This window comes from Sebastes fasciatus, chromosome 12 (assembly GCF_043250625.1).
Source record: "Sebastes fasciatus isolate fSebFas1 chromosome 12, fSebFas1.pri, whole genome shotgun sequence".
NCBI lineage: Eukaryota > Metazoa > Chordata > Actinopteri > Perciformes > Sebastidae > Sebastes > Sebastes fasciatus.
Genome location: NC_133806.1, coordinates 17,534,744 through 17,555,984, shown reverse-complemented (window position 1 = coordinate 17,555,984; position 21,241 = coordinate 17,534,744). Strand labels below are relative to the sequence as shown.

At 40.0% G+C, this 21,241-nt stretch overlaps 2 protein-coding genes across 2 annotated transcripts; both read left to right on the top strand.

Annotated features, from left to right (window-relative positions):
- Positions 1 to 406: 406 nt before the first annotated feature.
- Positions 407 to 9,497, top strand: tmem67 (transmembrane protein 67). The gene is made up of 28 exons (XM_074653731.1): positions 407 to 656; positions 2,631 to 2,719; positions 2,841 to 2,931; positions 3,092 to 3,191; positions 3,805 to 3,868; positions 3,986 to 4,057; positions 4,150 to 4,212; positions 4,547 to 4,701; positions 4,850 to 4,958; positions 5,084 to 5,170; positions 5,393 to 5,458; positions 5,546 to 5,699; positions 5,768 to 5,885; positions 5,993 to 6,098; positions 6,260 to 6,316; positions 6,475 to 6,573; positions 6,672 to 6,770; positions 7,093 to 7,179; positions 7,291 to 7,390; positions 7,477 to 7,622; positions 7,702 to 7,842; positions 7,986 to 8,066; positions 8,158 to 8,274; positions 8,358 to 8,474; positions 8,564 to 8,671; positions 8,787 to 8,889; positions 9,001 to 9,143; positions 9,232 to 9,497. Exons 1-28 carry the CDS (start codon positions 449 to 451, stop codon positions 9,310 to 9,312), a joined length of 2,961 nt encoding a protein of 986 aa, XP_074509832.1. The 5' UTR covers positions 407 to 448; the 3' UTR covers positions 9,313 to 9,497.
- Positions 9,498 to 10,752: 1,255 nt separating this feature from the next.
- On the top strand, positions 10,753 to 19,517 carry pdp1 (pyruvate dehydrogenase phosphatase catalytic subunit 1). The gene is made up of 9 exons (XM_074653751.1): positions 10,753 to 10,880; positions 13,757 to 14,021; positions 14,109 to 14,276; positions 14,502 to 14,713; positions 15,030 to 15,111; positions 15,947 to 16,041; positions 16,139 to 16,307; positions 16,391 to 16,609; positions 17,477 to 19,517. Exons 2-9 carry the CDS (start codon positions 13,770 to 13,772, stop codon positions 17,855 to 17,857), a joined length of 1,578 nt encoding a protein of 525 aa, XP_074509852.1. The 5' UTR covers positions 10,753 to 10,880; positions 13,757 to 13,769; the 3' UTR covers positions 17,858 to 19,517.
- The last annotated feature ends 1,724 nt before the right edge of the window (positions 19,518 to 21,241 follow it).

Below are 21,241 nucleotides of genomic sequence, written 5' to 3'. Positions count from 1 at the left end.
TATCTTATATTATCTTATATTTATTGTTTTCATTCCTAACAGTTGAGTGAATGGGTGAACATAGTGTATACAGTCCGTCAATAAATAAATGTAGTATGTACAATAAATAAATGTAGTGTGGACAATAAATAAATGTAATATGTACATATGTGCAGTCTATAAAATGGTATTTAGGATGTATAGTGTAAAGTAAAACAGTGTGAGCAGCCTTTTAAACGATAAGTTACTCTGATAAAGGCCTTTTCTACATAAATATGATTATTTCTAATTAAATAGAAACTCACACATATCTCTAACTAATTTTCTTAGCTTTTATCAATTTGCATATTTACAGAACCAACAATGTTTTTTTTCTTTTTCTGTGACGCATGCACGCATGAATTTGGTCGCAACGTCACTACGCTGGAAGAACAGCATTGTGGGTAAAAAAGGCAGACCGTTGTTTACCATGGCGACGGGGACGCTACCATCTGTCGTCAACAGATACAAAGTGCCTCTTATTACATTATTACTGTTAATATACGCAGATCTACTTCACTGTCAGCAGTTTGTCATCCCGTTTAAGGCTCCTTCAGACTGTAGTGCGGAGGAGTTCTTCGATATCTCGAGTGTTTCTTGTAGGAGCTGCGGTTCTGATCAGCAACGGAGCTCAACAGGTCTGTTACCTATTATCATCATCACACCCGTCACAAGAACTCATCTACTGACGAGGTTATACCAACAACAAGTGTAATTAGTCTAAAACAGATTCGCTTTAACTGTGCGGTGGTCAGCCACGCACAACGCAAAAGAAACTACAATGAGCTGGGTAGCATCTGGCTAGGTGCTAATGGCTAGTTCAGAACAAGGACTATAGAAGGAGGATAGGAAACGGGTCTGGGCGTGGGGTACTAGGCATGCACAGTGTAACTCAAGCGGCCGTCAGATTCTACTGCGCATGTGCAGTATCCTCTGGTGATATGACGCGTGACTTAGCCTCCTTTCCAGAGGTCTTGTTTCAGAAGCTACATAGATGGATAGATAGATAGATAGATAGATAGATAGATAGATAGTAACTTTATTGATCCCGAGGGACATTCAAGTTTCCAGCATCACAGTTCCATAGTGCAAAACATGTTAGTAAAAAGGCAGTAAAAAAGTTAGTAGTGCAAAGTACAAAAAAATATACCAGATATAAAAATACAAGGAGATCAAGAAAACTGTTAAAACTGAATAAAGTGCAGGGTAACAACTGTGATATACGAGTGAATATAGTGCAGAAGAGACTGTTAAAAATGAGTATAGTGCATTATTATCCGTCCTGCAGACCATCCTCCTTTCTCATCAACATGACTGTTGATGAGAAATGTCACAAAAACAGACTGCACAGTGTTGTGTTTGGATCCATAACGAGTTAAGTCAATAACTGCAACCATAGACAACAGAAGGTCTGGTCAATGTGGCTGAATTCAGTATTGTAATCTTAATAATATTATATATAATGTGAATCATGTTTTCCCATATTGGGAATACGGCTTGTTTCAAACACACAATTTCTGAATACAGGCTGTGTGCATTTCTCGGTATATTGAGCGTTTTGATAGTTTAACAGTATTTCTATAGCACTTAAACATGATTTATAATATAAAAGACAAAATCTCACTTTTTACAATATGGGACCTTTAAGATATTTTAACTAATGATTATTGCTTGTTAGGTCAATGAAACTGCATGTGGCTAAGCTCACTCTATATGTGTTGCATCTCTGAGAAGAGCACTATAGTTAACAATAGTAGAGACCTGTTTTCCTTTCTCAATCAACAAATCAGTAATTACTTATCACAAAGTAAAATGTACACTACAACGATTATAAAGTAATGACTTTGAGAGAGCAAGAAAGATTTTCTGACCTACTCAAACAAACTGACGTGCAAAGGTCCAGCAGGAGTGACATCCAATTCAGATCAGAATCAGTAACGCTGCTCCCAAATTGAATAAGTTTTGAAGAAAAGATTCCGCTTCACGTCACTTATACTTCTCCTTCACTCATCTGTTATCCAGTGGAATCAAAGTACATTTATACATTTCTATCTGATGCAAATAGTTAAGACTAGAGAAAAAAGGGAAGTAGAGCAGTAAAAAGGGAAGTTTTCTACAGGCAGGCAGGAGTCTCTGGAGATTTTCAGTTCACTCTAGTACTTGACCTTGGATTACTTAGTGTCATCTATTCTTACAGTGAATTATAGCAACTAGTTATCAGAACTTCATTATTTTAATATTTTTTTAATATTTTTTGCTATTTTATTTTGCACTACACACATCTCAGGTACAGCAGGCTCAGGGACTGTTTTGTGCTGTATAAATGTTTGTGTTCTTGTATATAGTGTTATTAATGTTGCACCTTGATCCCAGAGAAACACTCTATCATTCTTCCTTGCACAGAGATGTATGGTAAAATTGCAATAAATGTAATTTGATTATAGTGTAATAAGAGGAGTTGTTGACCATCATGACCAGCGTTGCCAGGTGGTGACAGTGACTTCACCCTCTAAGCCTTGTGGGAGTGACAGACTCCGTTTTTATTACTATTAATGTATTAATGTGTGTGTAATGTTCCCACTGACTTTTCACTGGTTTCCCTCTTTTTGCAGGACTGAGCTGCATTTGCAAAACTGGTCACCAAACTCTCACCATTGACAAGGCGTCCATCACTTGTCAGCAATGTCCCACTGACAAACCCGTACGTGGAATGTCTTTATTTGCTGTTCATCTCACATTATACTGTAGATAATGCATCTCACAGTCCCTATTAACTTTTCATTTGTGATAATGCTTTCTTAACAAGTTGTCTCTCATTACAGGCAGTAACTAAAGATGGGTTTGGGTGTATTCGCTGTCCGCGCAATCACAGTGATGAGGGGAAGTGCCAGTGCCTAGAAGGCGATATCCTGGGTGAGTCAGCAATGACACGACTAGTTTATGAATTGCAAGAATGCACCAACAAACAGTCTTTAATGTTGGATGTGCTTGTTGCAAATTTAACACAATGAAGCAATAGCATATTGTATTTTATGTATAAATGGCTGAATATGGGCTGGGTTTTTTTTTTCAGTGGAGAGAGATGTCAATGGAAACCTTTTGGATGAGGCCAGATGTGAAACGTGTAATGGAAACTCCCCTGGTTTGTCTGTACCAAACCGCAGCGGAGACAGGTACCTATCAATACCATACAACGGAAACACTGATACATCTAGCTGTTTCATACATATTCACACTCGAGAAGTTGACCAAGGCATCTGAGGTTATACCTTTTTAGAAATGATATAGTCTTGAACAGTAAACTGACACAGTTGCACTCTTCCACCTATTTAACTGGAATATTCGTATTTCATACTCTTAACATAAGATGAAGTCATCAGGATATTATGGATGAAGCTAATCAAAATATAGACAGTGCAAATCAGTTTACTGTCCTGTAAAATATTTAATATTTATACATTAAAGTAAGTTCAGTAGCAATACAGTCTAATAGTCTAATTTAAGAGCAGAGACATGCATGTAGAGTTTGAAAGGCATTTACCAGGCAGGAAGGGTCTCACACTAGACACTTATTATCATGCCTCTGTGTCTCATAAGTACTAATTCATGACCCTCATTGTTGCAATGACAGATTTTATTTCTTCCACGACATATTTTCCCATTTTGTTTGTTCTGACAAATGAGGTATTCTCTCTTAGCACCACTAGTGTGGTGATGTCAGAGTGTGAAGAAAGGATGACTTGATTCTTTGTACAGTATGGAACAGTCTCCAATATTGTCTTTCAGGTGTGAGAGATGTCAGGCTTCCTTCATTGCCACCTCCTGTATGTGTAACCCTCCTAATGTCCTGGTGAGTTGTGCTGACCCTCTACCCCCCTCCAGACACATCACACACACACACACACACCGTTCAGGTACAGACTCATAGACTACATGTATCCCTGATGGTTGGTATGTGGTTTTCCAGGCTGGAGGATTGTGTTTCCCTGACGACAGCCCCCCCACCAATGTGAATCCCAGTGTCAACTTTGATCAGCTGGTGAGTCTCCTTTTCCTCTCTCACTTGCTCACTTCACTTGTGTTTATTTTGATGTATTCTGATTTGTGTTTTCTGCTCTGTTCTCCTTGCAGAAGTTCAGTGTCCAGTCGGCCTGGTTCATCCAAAACCTGTACTCCTCGTATGCAGCCTGCTTTGTAATTACATCTCTGACTTTATCTTAGAAAAATATTATTTTTCTTGATCTTTGGAAGTCAGTTCTGTGATCGTTGTGACACAAGAGGATATTTGAGATTTTAGGATGTTGTGTTGTAGTTTTATTGTCATAGTTGTTATTGTGATAGCTGTAACTGATGCCAAAATGCATCTAATAAATAGGCACATGTGATGTAAGTATGCAAAAAGTGTTGGCTTTTAAAACACATCTAATGTGCTGTGCAGATTTTAGCTCATACTGACGGTTTAGTATTATGAGGAGGTGATTTTGTGTGTGTTTTAGCTGCTGTGCATAAACTAGTTGTGTGGTTACAGGTCTTCTCCAACCTGACGGCGTGCCAGGCTCTCGGGAACATGTGTGTGATGAATATGCACTCCTTCCGCGGCGTCTCCACCGATGCCTGCGGCCTCTTTAACACCATCTTCAGATCCAGGGCCGCTCTGAGCTCAACTCAAGACATTTCCTACTGGTAATCCACACTATCATGGCATATATGTATATATTGTGCTACCTTTGCAGATTATGACTGAAACTAGCTATGTTTTATTCCCCTACACTGTAATTGTGTTGCACCCAGAGTGGACAGTAAGCTCTTTGGTTACTCTGTCTGTCTCCAGGAGAGTTAATCTGCCATGGCTTTACTACGGGGACGAACCAGGACTGGCCAGTCGAGTGCTTCAGACCGATCCTGTTCCCATTAGTTTCAGTTTCAGAGGAAGAAACAAGGTAAGTGATAAACTTTAATCATCCTCCAATTAAATCATCGTTTCAAGTTTCTACAAATTGAGCAATGAACCTGAAATGTCACCAAAAATGTTCTTTTTTTTTGACATATTGTGTTTGTGTGACAGAACACTGACATTAAACTGCTTGCTGCTGTTTATAATGTCAGTGGAGAGTTCCTCAGATGGGAAGCAGTAGGAGGACGTAATCTCCAGGTAAGATGTCAAGTGACTGATGATCAAATGGGATGTTTAGTCTGAATACACAAAAGCATGTATAGAACTGCTTGGTTTGTGGCCAAATCTCACTCATTGTTGCCCATCATTCTTTCGCAGAGTTGTTACTATTGACTATATTAAGTTATTTTTCCTCTGGTTTAAACAAAGTATAAAATATAGGAGACTGGTAACCTCTCTTCTTCTCTTCTGCTCTTTTAGCTTTGTCCAGAAACCACCACCAAACAGGCAGCAGCCTTCAGTTTTGGAACCGCTTACCAAGAAAGTGTGAGTGTTTCTTCTTTCATTTAGCTCAGAAACGGTGCACAAACTCTTTTGTAATGCCCAGTCGTATAAGCGTGTGTGTGTGTGTAGTGTGATCTCTCGGTAGAAGAGCTGTTGGACACCCATCCCGAGCCGCTGTTCTATGATGTGTTTATGGATCTCGGTGGAGGAGAGGACAGAAAGCTTCTCCCCCTGCCTACACTGGTCTATAACCAGCAATACAACGGACGGTTCATCAACCGAGGTGGGATTTTATTTTTTAGAGTGTATTTGTGTGTGTATGCATTGCTTTAATACTTTGTTTTTGTACAGAGAGCATGAAAGACTGGTACCTGTCTCGACGTATGTTTGTCGTCGACACGCTGAGTGGAAGAGAGAAGAGTTCTCCCCGGCCCAAAGTCATCCGTGTAGCCAGCAGTGTCAAAATAAGGTGAGCTCCCAATGAGTGCACCACGATGAAAATAAAAAACAGAAAGTGAAAGCTTGTACTGCCTTGAGAAGTGGTGATGTTCATGATCAAACGTGTGTGTTTGGTAGGTTCCAGGTGGTTCCACGAACGCAGGAAGGACAGATATTTCCCCCTCTAATGACTGTGACCTACAGAGACATTCCCATCACGGACATCAAGACTCAAACTGTTACTGTGAGTAGGCATACACTCACACAATCTCAAAAATGATCTTACACTAAGTTTTTCTTAGTTGGCTTTATGTTAAAGAGAAAAAAGGCTAAATGAGTGTCTTCATTTACCTCAAAAACAAGCTTTCCGTTGGTTAAAAAAATAACAAATTTATCTGTTTCTAGACAACGTTTGCTGTGGAGTATGAGATGGACCAGAAGGAGGCTCGCATTAAGACCGATGTGAGTAGAAGAATGAATAAACACAGTTATTGTTAAATGGTCTGAAATGACAGATAAAGGAAAAGTTCTTGTGTATGACGGTGGTGCTATTCAGTGTGTACGTCACAACACACATGGATGCAGTATCACCTGTGTCTCTGATATTTTTCTGTGTGCAGACCGCTCTGGGTGTGATGGGTGGTTTGGCCATCCTCTACTCTCTGCTGAAGACAGTCAGCTGGAAGAGGAGGGTCAACTCTTCGAACATCGACGTGGGGGTACCGCATCTTTAACGTGTCTTAATTAAAGCCAAGTCAATCCATACGTTGGTGTGAAGCTTGGGATTAATGTTAGTCTCTCCCTCCTCCTGCCTCAGAGTATGCTGAGGTTTTTGTTGTTTTATGCCGGAGATCTGGCCAATGTTTTCTTTGCCGTCACCGTGGGAACTGGACTTTACTGGCTCATCTTTTACAAGGTTAGTCTAATTCCCTTGGGACTTTCTTTTATAGGATTGAGGATTTTCATACTTGAGTGGTCTTTAATGTTTCTACAAGTGTCTATTTTCTTCTATCTTTGTCCTTTGAGCCCTTTATTTCTTTTCCAAACACAAATAGTGTTTCTCATCTTTGCATGAACTTCTGTTTTTTTCCTCTTTACACTCTTTAGACGTTAAAGGCAAGTCATTTTCCTCCTTTACCTTTCTTTGCTTGAACACTTTTTTTCAACACATAGATTTAGGTGTGACCATTACTGGCTGCTTCCTGTGATAAATTTGTTTGATTAATTTGTCTGATTAGGCCCAACAGTTTGTATCAGTGCTGTTACCACTACCTGCTCAGGAGGAGCAGTTTGTGACGTACATCGGTTGTGCCTTCGCTCTCAAGGTCAGACACCAATGAACAAATGAAAAAATGAGCAGTATTGTTTTTGAAAGCTAGATGGTGTGCTCCTATTAGGAATATTAAAAAAGTGTTGTTTTGTGTATTTGTATCCAGGCTATCCAGTTTCTCCACAAGCTGGTCCTTCAGGTGTCAGTCGATGTGTTCTTTATTGACTGGGAGAGGCCGCGAAGCAAAGCCAGCAGACCTGTGCAAGGTACAAATATAGTTACCCTCAGCTTATATTTTGCAGTCTTCATCAGAAGTAATTATTAATAATTATTTATTCCGTAAACGCTGCAGTTTCAGCTGCTGGTGAGCCGAAACGTGACCCCTCTCCGGTTAGCATCTGGAGAACCTACTTTGTGGCCAATGAGTGGAACGAGATCCAGACCATCCGCAAGATCAGCCCGACTTTTCAGATCATGGCTGTGCTCTTCTTTCTTGAAGTACATCTTACACCAACACAAACACACTATAGTTATGTCTCTTTTCCTCATTGCTGACCTGTTACTCTGTATTGTTCAGGTGCTGGGTTTCTCTAACCTGGCCCTGAGGGACCCCTGGTCAACTTTACAGCGCTCCCCACAGGCGTACACCCCCTCATACAGCCTGATGCTGCGCTACGGTCTGGCAGCCACGCTGTGGCTCTGCATCGGACTTCTGCAGGTAAAACTGCCACCACTCGTTGTTATCTCCTCCCTCCCTCACTTCCCTTTGATCTTTCACCTCCTGTCTTTCGTTAAAAAATGAGGGAAATACAGTACGAGCATGGAGAGCTCCTTTTAAAAGATAATCACTTGTCCCTACAGGTGATTTTCTTCACTGTGTTTTATGAGCACTTTGTGGAGAACAAAATCCGTCAGTTTGTAGATCTCTGCTCCATCAGTAATGTAAGTAGCAATGTGTATATTATCCTATATTTAAACAATGTATCTGTCTGGAATATTTGACCTAAGTGCTTTTGTTTATGTTTCTATATAGATTTCAGTGCTTCTGTTATCTCACAATTGTTTTGGCTACTACATTCACGGGCGTTCAGTACATGGGCATGCAGACACAAACATGGAGGAAATGAACAACAACCTGAACAGAGAATCTGTATGTACACCAACAGACTGCATGTTGTGTTAGTAGTTGTGGCATATTGTTGACTTCACATTATCCTCTTTTTCTGTCTCAAGGAGTCCCTGTGTGGTCAGAGAGGTCTACTTCCCAACTCAGAGATCCAGACCTTTCAGGTGTCTCTCACCAACCACCTGCGGTCACAGTATAACAGGATACGGGAGCAGATTGGCAGGGTGTGCGCTTTGTCTAATTGAGCTATAACCAAAGAGAAAATTGGCTGCCCATTTTAAATTGAAATGGTTGCTTGTCTCCTGTGCTCCAGAGGCGCGGGCCATCGCGGCTGATAGACTCAGGCTTGGTTAACCAGTTTGAGCAGATGGCCAGAGGCTACCAGACCATGAACCACTTCCTGGGATCCGTTATAGACCATGTTAGTACAAACGCACATATATAAACTGACACAAGCATATTGAACCCAGCAAAGTTGTTTTTGTTGACCTGAAATATTTTGTATAGACAAGCATGTTTTGTCCTATTTCCCTCAGGCTCACCCTGACATGGACTATATGGTGAAGGACAAGCTGATGTTTGAGAGGGTCATAGGGATGGAGTTCATTGAACCCAATGAAAAAAGCATATTTTACAATGGTAATGCCCTCTTGGCCCAGACAGACTGTACATTTCTGTTTGTTTATATACATATACAGTATGAGTGTAATGTGGATACAGTATAATGTCTGTTTGCTCGTCTCACTGCAGATGAGGCCCACTCCTTCAGCGATGTGCTGTTTTATGGAAACGAGGCCACGTTGCTGATCTTTGACACTTTGTTCTTCTGTGTCGTCGACCTCGGATCTCAGAGCTTCGTACTTGCAGCCGTGCTCACATGCGTACAGCAAATGGTCAGTATTTGGGGTGTGTAAATTATGTTTATGTTGCCCTTACTGTGATAAAAAGAACATGCACTGAACACCGTCTCACTCATTACAGATATTTCGCTTGATCCGCAACACTCTCGGAAGGAAGAACCTCGTCAGCAAGACTCTGGTGGACGAGCGGTTTCTGATATAAAATTCCCTGCTACGTGATCGGTAGCATCAGTGTTGTTTAGTGGCATTCCTCTCAAAGATGTTTACTGCTCACAGCTTGTGCAGCTCTTTTTTTGTACACAGTATTTTCACTGCTGTTTCAATGATGTAAATATACTTTTTGTAAAGATTTTGACGTTTTTATTGATTAAAATGTTTTGATATTAAGACTTGTTTTGAGGTCATTTTAATAAAACACAATTGCTTCTCCAGATGTATTATGATAATAATGGAATTCATATAATGATAAGAAAAATCGTCATGTAAATTTGCAAAATTTGTATGTTTTATGGATTAGCCAGGCAACATACTTACCTGTCAACCTTTTTTTTTAATGCATTAACAATTACTCATTTTCATTTCTTATACCAGGATATATATCGATGTTGTGATATAAAATTACATATACTTTGATAAAGGAGAGTTTGAGTGGAGTCACATTGAAACAGAAAGAAAGGCTTTGACTTTTCAGTGGGAACATAATAAGGAAACCAAAGTCTTTCTCCGATTTTACATCTGAAAAGTGCCAAAATGTTAAAACCACAGATTTTCACTCCTTTGCCTTGCCTTCATAGCTATTTGTTATTTCTGCAAGAATGTACACCTTTTAATCTATATAGTTTACAGAAAGATATCATATTCCTGTGCATGGTTTGTTTGCACAGATTAGTCATTGTTTAGAAATGTGACTTGATTACAGTTTTTTAGCTGTTTTCAAAGCCATCTTGTCCTTTCAGATAAAAAAATGAATAATAAGATATTAATATTAATAAATTAGGTGCAGAGTTGTAAGTAAGTGCAGTATTGCAGAGAGGTTTTCGCAGTATTATTGTCGCATTAATATTAACCCTTATCTCTTCAAATATCTGTTTGTGGTATAATAACAGCTGAAGCTCAACTCTGATTTTAAAAGGCTCTTTTTTTCAGTTCACTGTTTCTTTATTTTGTTACAGATATAAGTAATACAATACAAATACATTTGAAGACCATACAATGAGATTAAATGACAAGATTTAATATTCAAGATGTTTATTGTCACGCCGATTATACAGGTACAATCGTGTCAAATGCTTTTTGCTGGGAAGCTCCATTAAAATAATAAGTTATATTACAATTATAAAAGGAAATACATTGTACAAGGGCATATTAAGAACATATACATATCAGGAAGTATGAATGTACATATATAAGAAATACTTTGTACAAGGCATATTAAGAACATATACAGGCATATTAAGAACATATACATTAAGAACATATACAGTATATACAATATAAGATATATTACATAAAACAAAAAAACATTTATTATTATATGTATTTATGTTAATGTGTATATTAACATAAAACACAAACAAACATTAAAAAAAAAAAAAACATTTATTAAAAGGCTCTTTACGTCCGTGAGGCATTGACGTGACGTCATGACGTCTGTCAGATCCCAGCCAATCAGCGGTCGTTTAGCAGTGCGGCGCTGCAGAGAGACTCGGAGGGGTCGGTGTCGGTGTTAAGTCATGAACTTCAATAACTTCTTCACATCCAGCGGTTAAGGTCAGTCTGCATGTTGCTCTGCACTCACACTTCTCTACAGTTGCGTCTAGAAGGCTTTCAGCTGGTCCCACCGTGTTTAATGCGAGCAGACAGTCTCCAGTTAGAAGATAGTATTTGGTGGGTGTTACCCAGACAACAGTAGCTAACATTAGCAGGAAACTGGCTGCTCTCCTGATTGACTGACGCACATCGGATCCTCTGTTTATGGCATTAACGTGGCACAGTTTGGTGGCTTAACAACAGCTCTGAGACTGATTTTTCTGTGTTGCAAGGGCAGCTATCTGCTCTGAGGTTACTGTTTTGTAGACTTGCTTTGCTACTAGCTGTGGGAGGCTAGTGATGCCAACTTTCCTGCAGAGCTCAGAGCTCAGAGCTGGGATGGGCCTCTCTGTGGTCTGTCTGACTCATGCATGATGTGAGTCTGGGAGGATATTTTGGCTGCTTCCAACATGCAAACGTTTGAGTCACCTGAGGAGTCCTCATCAGTGCTGCTGCTTTACCTCTCTCCAGAACCAGACTGACTTAAAGGGGCTCTGATGAGCTGCAGATATACTTACATTATGCAATAAGAACAGGTTTATTTATTTATTTATTTGCACATATATGAAACTGCACAAAAAAAAACAAGAAATGTGTCAGGAGAGGTCAAGAAGCCACAGGCTTATACAAAGGACCCTTAGCCCCAGGAGAAAAAAAAACAATAACAAAAAAAGGAAGAAAGATCTAAACTAACATAATTTTAAAAATACAAAAAAAGTTAAACAACAACAAGACATAAAATTAACTCGTAATATTCAGATTAATTGTGCTCACAGATTATTTATTACAAGATATTAAATAACATTTATTTATTTATTTGCACATATATAAAACTGCACAAAATCCAGTCAATGAAAAAACAAACAAGAAATGTGTCAGGAGAGGTCAAGAAGCCTTACAGGCTTATACAAAGGACCTTCTCCCAACCCCAGGAGAAAAAATAAACAATAACAACAAAAGTAATAAAGATCTAAACTAACATAATTTAAAAAATACAACAAAAGTTAAACAACAACAAGAAGTACACAAAATGTGCAGAAAAACCCTAACCAAACAGTGGAAAAAACAATCCATGAAATACATACAAAAACCTACAGAAGAAAAGAAAATATATCTAAACATTTCAAAAGATAATTAGACATCATGAGTTAAATGTGATGATAATTTCCTTTTAAAATGCTCTAAGGATAACGAGCTCTTGATAACATGTATTTTGGTGTGTCCATATTTGTACACCACGATATCTGAGGGAGTACTGGCCATGTTTTGTTTTGTAAAAAGGCAGGTGAAGATGATTAACCTGTCTAGTATTATGTGAATGAATTTGAGAATTAGATTTAAAGAAGTTGCTTGACGATGATGGTAAAGAAGAAGGCAAGAACATATATTTATATATAAACACACATATCTGATGAATATTTATGTCATATGGAGTTTATATGGAGGTTATATGGAGATAACGTTACTTAGCCTGGATCCAGTTCAGTAGGTCATGATGACCAGACAGAGCATTTCTCAAGATCCAAATGTCAGGGGCTGAGATTCTTGCCAAATCTATTTTTAGCCCTGCTGATCTATGGTTGGAGAAGAGAGCAGAGTTGTAACTCAAGCCTAGAAGCCAGTACATGCTGTAGTGGGGCTACTCCTAATATTCATTTCTGTGTGACTCAAGGACAAAAACGTGAGCTGTGCTGAAACTTCAACATTAAAAGTCAGCTTCTGTCACTGTGTTTTTGCAGAATTCTCTATAACATCTCTGTGTGAGGCTATGGCATGTCAACACCTAACAAGGTTACAATAATATACCCACATGATATTCCCACACTGAATGCACACTGAGCAGGTTGTGCATGCAAGATGAAAAGATAAATCATTTTTCCTTTTTGAAATAGACTCATTTGTCAGTTTATGAGGCACACATAGCTAAAACTAATGCAGCCCCACAATGATCATAATGTTGAACCTCTCTAAAACAGTTTCAACTAAAGTTGAACCTTCATGGAGGTAAGGGTCTATTGCAGACTGCAATCCTTTAGCTAGGTGTACCTAATAACCTTGTAACTGAGTGTATGTATTATATATGTTGTTGGTCTGTTTACTCTTCTGTAAATAGCTGCAAGGTGCAGCAGAAACAGAGGCATGAATTTGACCTGCCTAACGCACGAAAATAAGTTTTACCTTTCAAAATTGTTCAAATACTTTTTCCATTTCTGCCTCTGATATTTACACAAATTGTATTCCATGTGTCTTTTTTGCCTTACTCTTAATTTTCCAGTTAGATGGCTGTATTTCACCACATGGGAATAGCGTTAAATTTTTGTCTGATGTTATTAGGCTCACTAACCATCCAGGGAGCAGAGAAAAGGGATGGAAGTTGAGGTTCCTGAAGAGTCCTCCAGCACAACAGGGAGTTAATCAACAACCTGTTTAAACTAGTGATCTGATTTAATGTGAATTGCTCGTGGGCATAATATGTTAACGGTGGCAAACAGCGCAAATACAAAAGATTGGACTGTAAAAAATATTCCGATGTCCATATTTGACTATCAAAAGTGTGGTGGGTTGATTGTATTAGGTTATTTAGACACCAAATCCTCAGCTGCATTTGGTGTTTTGGAGGGACTAATGTAAGCCCCTGCTGCTGTCAACCTGTCTCAACCTTACCACACAATGTCTCTCTGTTTTCACAAGGTTTGCTTAATGGTGCATAGAGAGACCACTCTGTTCTCTGTTGATGAGTGCTTTTTAAAAGCACATCCAGCTGTTGCTCTCTGAGCTCTCTATGTACGGTATGCCTCTTCAATATCTTTGTCTGCTGTTTGTGTATGTGCCTGCAGTGCACCTTCAGCCATGCCTGTGACATCCCAGCTGCTCAGGGGATTGCCTCGTGCCAAGGTCTTGGCCTCCAGTCTGTTACCGTGCCAACAACACCAGGCCCAGTTAGGACCCGTCACTCACCGACCCGTGTCAAGACGGCCCTCTCATACGTGGCAGAGCCACCAGCACTCAAGAAGTTACCAAACGACGTCCGTGCTCCGCAGCTACGTCCTCTCGCCCCCGCAGGTCAACTCTATTCTGAAAGCCAACGAGTACAGCTTCAAGGTGTGTGGGCTCATTCATGCAAACAGAAAAACATTACTGGCTTTCTCTACATTGAAGTTTTCATCCTATCATTTTTATATGTTCCAGGTGCCAGAGTTTGATGGGAAGAATGTGTCAGCAGTGATGGGTTTTGAGAGTAACCAGCTGCCGGCAAACGCTCCTATAGAGGACCGTCGAAGTGCAGCCACATGCCTGCAGACGCGAGGAATGCTGCTGGGTGTGTTTGATGGCCATGCTGGCTGTGCCTGTGCACAGGTAAAGCTGACCCTGCTAATGATAATCTAGTGTCACATGTACTGTTCTTGTTATTGTTCTTGACTGTTTTGTTGGGTTAAATATGTTGAATTAGTCTGCAAACAATACATTTTCAAACATGTGCATGCTTAGAAGAGCCTGAAGCACCATTCAGGCTCTTCACCATCATTTCTATATACCCTGTTGCATTGATGTTATTTTTCAAACTCTCCTCCTGTCTGCCAGGCGCTGAGTGAGAGGTTGTTTTACTACATAGCCGTGTCTCTGCTGCCCCACAACACCCTGTGTGAGCTCGAGGCAGCGGTGGAGGCCGGCCGGGCCCTCAGTCCCATCCTGCAGTGGCACAAACACCCCAACGACTACTTCAGCAGGGAGGCTCAGACTCTCTACTTCAACAGCCTCCGAACCTACTGGCAGGAGTTAATAGATCTCACCAGGTGAGGACTGGGAAGCACAGCAGAGGATACATGACAAAGTCTAGACAAAAAAAACAGGACACTGCAGGAGAAACTTTTGAGTTGTACAGTCCTGTTTCAAAAGGGTATCATTTGCTGTCAGGTTTCTTGGCTTTTCATAACATTTCAAACTGGACTTCTCGGTTTCTTATTTAATACTTCTTCTGTACCTCGTAGCAACACGCCCACACCAACACTGGCCCGTCTGTTGTTTTGCCAATAGTGCTGTTGTCGGTATCTGTTTTCAACCTCTGGCTTCGTTTCTGTTTCACATATATTGCTCTCTCTTTGTTTTCAGCCCAGGCGAAGTTCCAGACACCCGCGAGGCGTTGATGAATGCCTTTAAGAGGCTGGACAATGACATGTCCCTGGAGGCTCAGGTAGCAACTGTTACTGTCTTAACATGAAATGTTTTTAAAAGCATCTTGTGTTTCTGAGGAACTCAGATGTTCCCCCTAAGAGCCGTAAACAAGTAAATCATCTGTGAATCTCATAACAGGCCAGCAAATGTCCATAGTGAAATAGGCCCTTGGGTAACACTGGGCCTAACAATGGATGAGTAAAGATACTTAGACTTTGACTTGGGAGTTGAGTTTGATGGGATGACTACTCAAACTTGAAACTTGAGTAGTCAACTCTTCAAACTCAACTCCCAAGTCAAAGTCTGAGTATCTTTGACTCAATTTGTCAAAACTTTTGAGGCTGAATTTCTATTTACCATTTTTTACATTTGGACCTACTTTTAACACTAGTTCATGTAAAATTTAACTCTCAAGGTTTTATGTGACACTTGACGAACAGCGTTTTTAGCCCAAGGCCGTGCACTGTGACATTATGTATCACACACGTTGCACAAGATTTCATGGCATGCAGTTTGTCTACATGCGATGTAAGCCCACATTGTTAAACCACTATATAATCAGACACAAATTTTAAAAATACGTCGCCAATGTCAATGCTGTTACCAACTCCCAGTGACCGCTATTCATTTCTGTGTCAAATTGCAAGACATTAAATTTGTTCTGAGTGTCGTCTCACACATTAAGATACATATTGAATGTCACCTTTGCCCCGTGGCAGCAGTGCAAAAAAAATGTGAGCATCTAAATTTAAACTTTAATGGATCAATGCGCTCAGGTGTCTTTCCCTCTGTATGTAATTCAAACCATGTACCACATCCTGTCTGGAGACTCATAGTGTCACTCTGAAATGCAGGTTGGAGATCCGAATGCTTTCCTGCACTACTGGGTCCTGAGGGTGGCCTTTTCTGGAGCAACGGCCTGCGTGGCTCACATCGATGGATCAGACCTGTAAGGAGGATAAATACATGAACACACAATCAATTGACAAACCTGTCAATGTGTTACATAGCAAATTTGAACTACTTGCTTCTTCTCCTTTCTAAAGATATATAGCCAATTCTGGAGACGCTCGGGCGGTGTTGGGGGTGCAGGAGGAGGACGGTTCATTCAGCTGTCACACTCTCTCTAATGACCACAGCGCCCAGAATGACGATGAGGTGGCTCGGATACGAGGTGAACACCCTCCATCGGAGAGGAAGACGGTTATACGTCAGGTAATACACCTACTAATCTGCTCAATGTGGTTGTTGTTGCAGCATTTATTAAAATCCCCTCTTTCTGCCGTCTTCTTCATCAGGACCGGTTGCTCGGCCTCCTCATGCCGTTCCGTGCGTTTGGGGATGTGAAGTTCAAGTGGAGTATTGAGCTGCAGAAGTGTGTGTTGGAGTCTGGACCTGATCAGCTCCATGAAAACGAGCACACCAAGTTCATCCCTCCAAACTACCACACACCCCCCTACCTGACCGCCGAGCCTGAGATCACATACCACAAACTGCGGCCACAGGATCGCTTCGTGGTGAGACAACACAAATCCTCTCCGTATTTGTTTACAGATCACAGCGATGCATAACGTCATGTCCAAAAGGAGATTTCTACTCTGATAATCAGACTCAGTCAATCAGTTGCAATTTATGAAAGTCAACTTTCGACAACTTGTACAGCTACGTGGATTTCATTCAAGTTTTCTCTGAGTGGATGACTGTTTCCCCAAGTGGTATAAACCGCCATCACCAGACTTATGTGAATCGCTGAGTTAATCGAGATGCGGCCGGCAACACAGAGATCTGTAACCGAAGAGGAGATTTCTACCGTCTACAAAATGCTAGAATGATAGTAGACATATGGATCTGGATTCTCACTTTTAGATGGGAAAAGAGAAATGACAACCATCGCGGGCAGATTTTTATCAGTCACAGCTAATTCATTCTGATATGTCGCCAAATTACATAATGTAATCTTGGCTGATAAATGTGCTCTTCATTGCTGGTGTTTGCACCGTTATGCTCATCAAAGATAGTTTCCTACAATCTTTTTGGTATTAAAATAAGGGAGTTGGCTGTGTGTTTTTAATGCAAAATTACAAAAAGTACAGTCTTTCTTTAGAGGAATTACCTTCTAGGCTCATGTTTGCATGTTGTATGGCTGACTTTTTGATTTCTCTGGTTTGTTTGAAATGAGAACTCTATGACCTCTGCAGACAAAGGTTGTGTTTGTGAAAAAATAATTTTTCAAAATGTGTTTCCTGTGGCAGTGTTTCTCAAATTGGATATGAAGTGTTATGTAATGAAGCTCATTTACTGATCTCACTGTAGGCACGACAACTTATGGGAGTAACTTTACTTGTCACAATCGTGTGTCCAACTCTCCTCTTTCTGTCCCGCAGGTGATCGGCTCTGATGGCCTTTGGGAGACCCTCCACAGACAGGAAGTGGTCCGTATTGTCGGGGAGTATTTAACCGGGGTGCACCAGCGTGCGCCCCTCAAAGTCGGCGGCTACAAGGTCACCCTGGGACAGATGCAGGGGCTGCTCGAAGAGAGAAAGGCTCGCGTGTCTTCGGCTTTCGAGGATCAGAACTCGGCGACCCACCTGATACGTCACGCGGTGGGAAACAACGAATTCGGCACGGTCGACCACGAGAGGCTGTCCAAAATGCTGTCGCTGCCCGAGGAGCTGGCTCGCATGTACCGCGATGACATCACCATTATCATCACTCAGTTGAACCCTCATGTGATTGGAGCACAGACACAGGAGGGGCAGTCCTGAGCCAAACCTTCACTGGTGTTTTACTGAGGAGTTCACACACTTCTAGACATGAGCACACTCTGTGGACAAACAGGCCATATTAAGAAAACTTCTGTCCAGCAGTCGGAAAGAATTGTTTTAACTCTATTTATGTAAAAAAAAAATGGTTCGTTTGTATGCAGTGCTAGAGAAGATCCAGTTCCTCGTGAAGTCCAAAGATCTTCATTGGATCGTTCTCTAATATAACACGCTATTTATGCTTCCAGTACCTTCTGGCAACTGTTTCATACACACTTCTCTGCGTGGCTGATAAGACGCTGTTACAAACTGATTTTTGCCAAAAGATTCAACCTCCTTCCTCGTCTGCTGAAGGATTCAGCGGGGTTGAAATTATAGCGATTCCAAAGAGGTTGAAGGTTGGGACTTTACAAGTAAAGAGGCCGTGGTTGATGCGGACCTGCTTCTCTGATATGGACTCTAACTGGGCTGTGCCATTATAACACTGACACTCTCTTTCTCTGCCGTCTGGTTTTGTTATTTGCATCCCAGGCACAATCTGTCTCACTTTCTAGGCTGCTCCTGCATCTGTTACGACAGGACTTGTTGTTTTTAGTCCTTTGTGTATGTCATTGTGTGAGATAATCTTAGTACTGTCCAAACATATACATGTTGTTCTGCATTTACACTTCAGTCTGTGAGTATTTGGATGATGATGTTTGTTACTCCAGCGCACTGGATTTCAAGTAAAACAGTGACTGTCAGGTTTAAGTGCTGACTTTGAGCTTTAAAGTGTTTACATCCATATTGGTTGAACAATGTAGGACTCTAAAACTAAAGTTGACAGTTAACACTGATAGTGTAGTGGTTACCATCCTGTGCGGCACCTCCTAATGAGTCCCAAGATAAATTTCAGGGGTCACAAGATGATTATAGGGAAAAGAGAGAAAATGAGTCTGTTACACACAATTTATACTGGATTCCTTTGAAATCCCACAAATGAAACAATTTGAATAGTCAAATTGACTTTTTTTTTTAATTTTAAAGGGTCTATAAGCCAAAAAGGCTGGGAACCACTGAGCAAGGGATTGTTTTCATTTCAAAATGTTATCAATATTTACAGACTGCACGGGTCATGCACTGTGCACCACTACAGGTAGACTGTAGCAGTGATAATTAAGTGAAATTATATTATATCTCCATTTATATAATACAGCACCACTTTGGTTAGAGTGACAGCGGTAGATTCAAGTACTATGTCTGTTCGTGAACCTCTAAGCAGACACATTGTGGTTCTTTTCCAAGCTTTGTGGGGTTAACAGGGACGCTTGTTAAAAGTTCATCTTGCCTTATGTTATTTTTTCTGACAGGTCATTAGCAGTTTGGGTAACAGGTTGTTACAGTTTGGGTTTTTATTACTCATGACAGTAATGGTGGAAGTAGAAGCACTCTCCTAATACTCTTCAGTTAAACACTAATGACGGGGTCGTAGTTGTGTGTTCAAGTGTATTTAAGCCCAAATGAATGAGCGGAATGTAAATTTGAAAGAAGCTGTTTGAATATTAAAGATTATTTGTACAGCTTTTGCAGTATGTTACACATCTTTATCTACAGTTGTATGTATAAATTATAACTTAATGTGGGTTTTGTATATGGAATGGTTTGGTAAAACACTGAATACACACCACATGGTACTGTTATTGTACGCCACGGAGGTCTGCTGCCTCTTCTAGGGAGGGTCTGCAGTAGCAGAAGCGCCAGCACAGTAGAGTGCTGGCGCTTTTGGTTCAGCATCTGGGGAAGGTCAGTAACACCTGAGAGGATGTCAGGCTCCAGTAAAGTTATTACTTAAAAACATACTTTAATAATCTCACAAGAGAAATCTACATCAGATGCACTGCAGAGGACTACTTTTTTCCCAAATTAAAATTAAAATTAAAAAAAAGTCTTCGACAGTAGACACCTCAGACAGCCAGCCCCCTGGAAACAAAAAAATACAAATGCAAATACAAATAAAGACCAATATATAAAGACAAAATATTAAAACAACATTGTTGGATCATGAGATATTATAAGCCACACCTGCCACGAAAAATACTCCTCCCACCCCCCCTCTCTCTCTTTCCCGTCCTTTTCTTTCTACTCTTTAAATACAAACAAAAAAACAGTGAAACAAACCATAGCAACCATAGCAACCATGGAATCGGCCATTTAGTACTATTCTGTTTCCACAGTTATAAACTTTAATGTCTTTTTATTTTAAAGGTCCCATATTATGCTCATTTTCAGGTTCATATTTCTATTTTTTGTTTCTACTAGAACATGTTTACATGCTGTAATGTTAAAAAAAAAACTTTATTTTCCTCATTCTGTCTGTCTGAATATACCTGTATTCACGCTCCATCTGAAACGCTCCGTTTTAGTGCATTTCAACGGAATTGCAACGGAATTGCGTTGCTAGGCAACAGCTTGGTTTCATGTTTACTTCCTGTCAGCTGATGTCATTCACATACACTGCAACAGGAAATAAACTGGGACACATTTAGAATGTTTACGTTAAAAACCGTGTAATGGTCTAAATATTGTATATTTGTGACATCACAAATGGACAGAAATCCTAATGGCTTGTTTCAAACGCACAATTTCTGAATATGGGCTGTGCTTATTTCTCCGTATATTGAACGTTTCAATACTTTCACAGTATTTATATAGCACCTAAACCTGCTTTATACTATAACAGACATGACAATCTCACTTTTTACAATGTGGGACCTTTAATGTGTGTCTGAATGATCTAAATAATTTGTCATTATAACAATAATTTGCCTAGTTTGTCATTTTTTCTAATCAATCCAGCCAGAACCAATATGAATTGCACATGATGCAAGTTTAAAGTCCTGACATCTTTTTTTTATTACTTTTCAACCCTCACTCAAAAAAAACATCTTTATTCTATGCAAAAAAATCTATACAAAATAACCATGCTCTTGTTTTGATGGGAACTTGGGGGCAACAGAGGGCAGAGATGTGTAATGGGATATTTTTTTACCACTGTGGTATTGCTAGTTTTACTTAAATAAAGGATCTGAGTACTTCCTCCACCACTGACAGTGACACTACAAGTAGTCAGTTAACCGCCACTAGATGATGCTGCAGTATCAGACAGGACAAAGTGTCTAATACAGGAGGTCTAACTATGACACATAAGATCTGGAAAAATACCATCATCAACTGGATATTTTATGTGCAACTGTAGCTGTATGCTATAACAAACATAATTGAATACATCAATGAATAATACTGTTTCACAAATACCGCACATAAATAACACAAAAAGTCCTTATATCTACATACAACTACATTATACAGAATGTATTATATGTTTATATAGTAATTATAAAGGCTAAA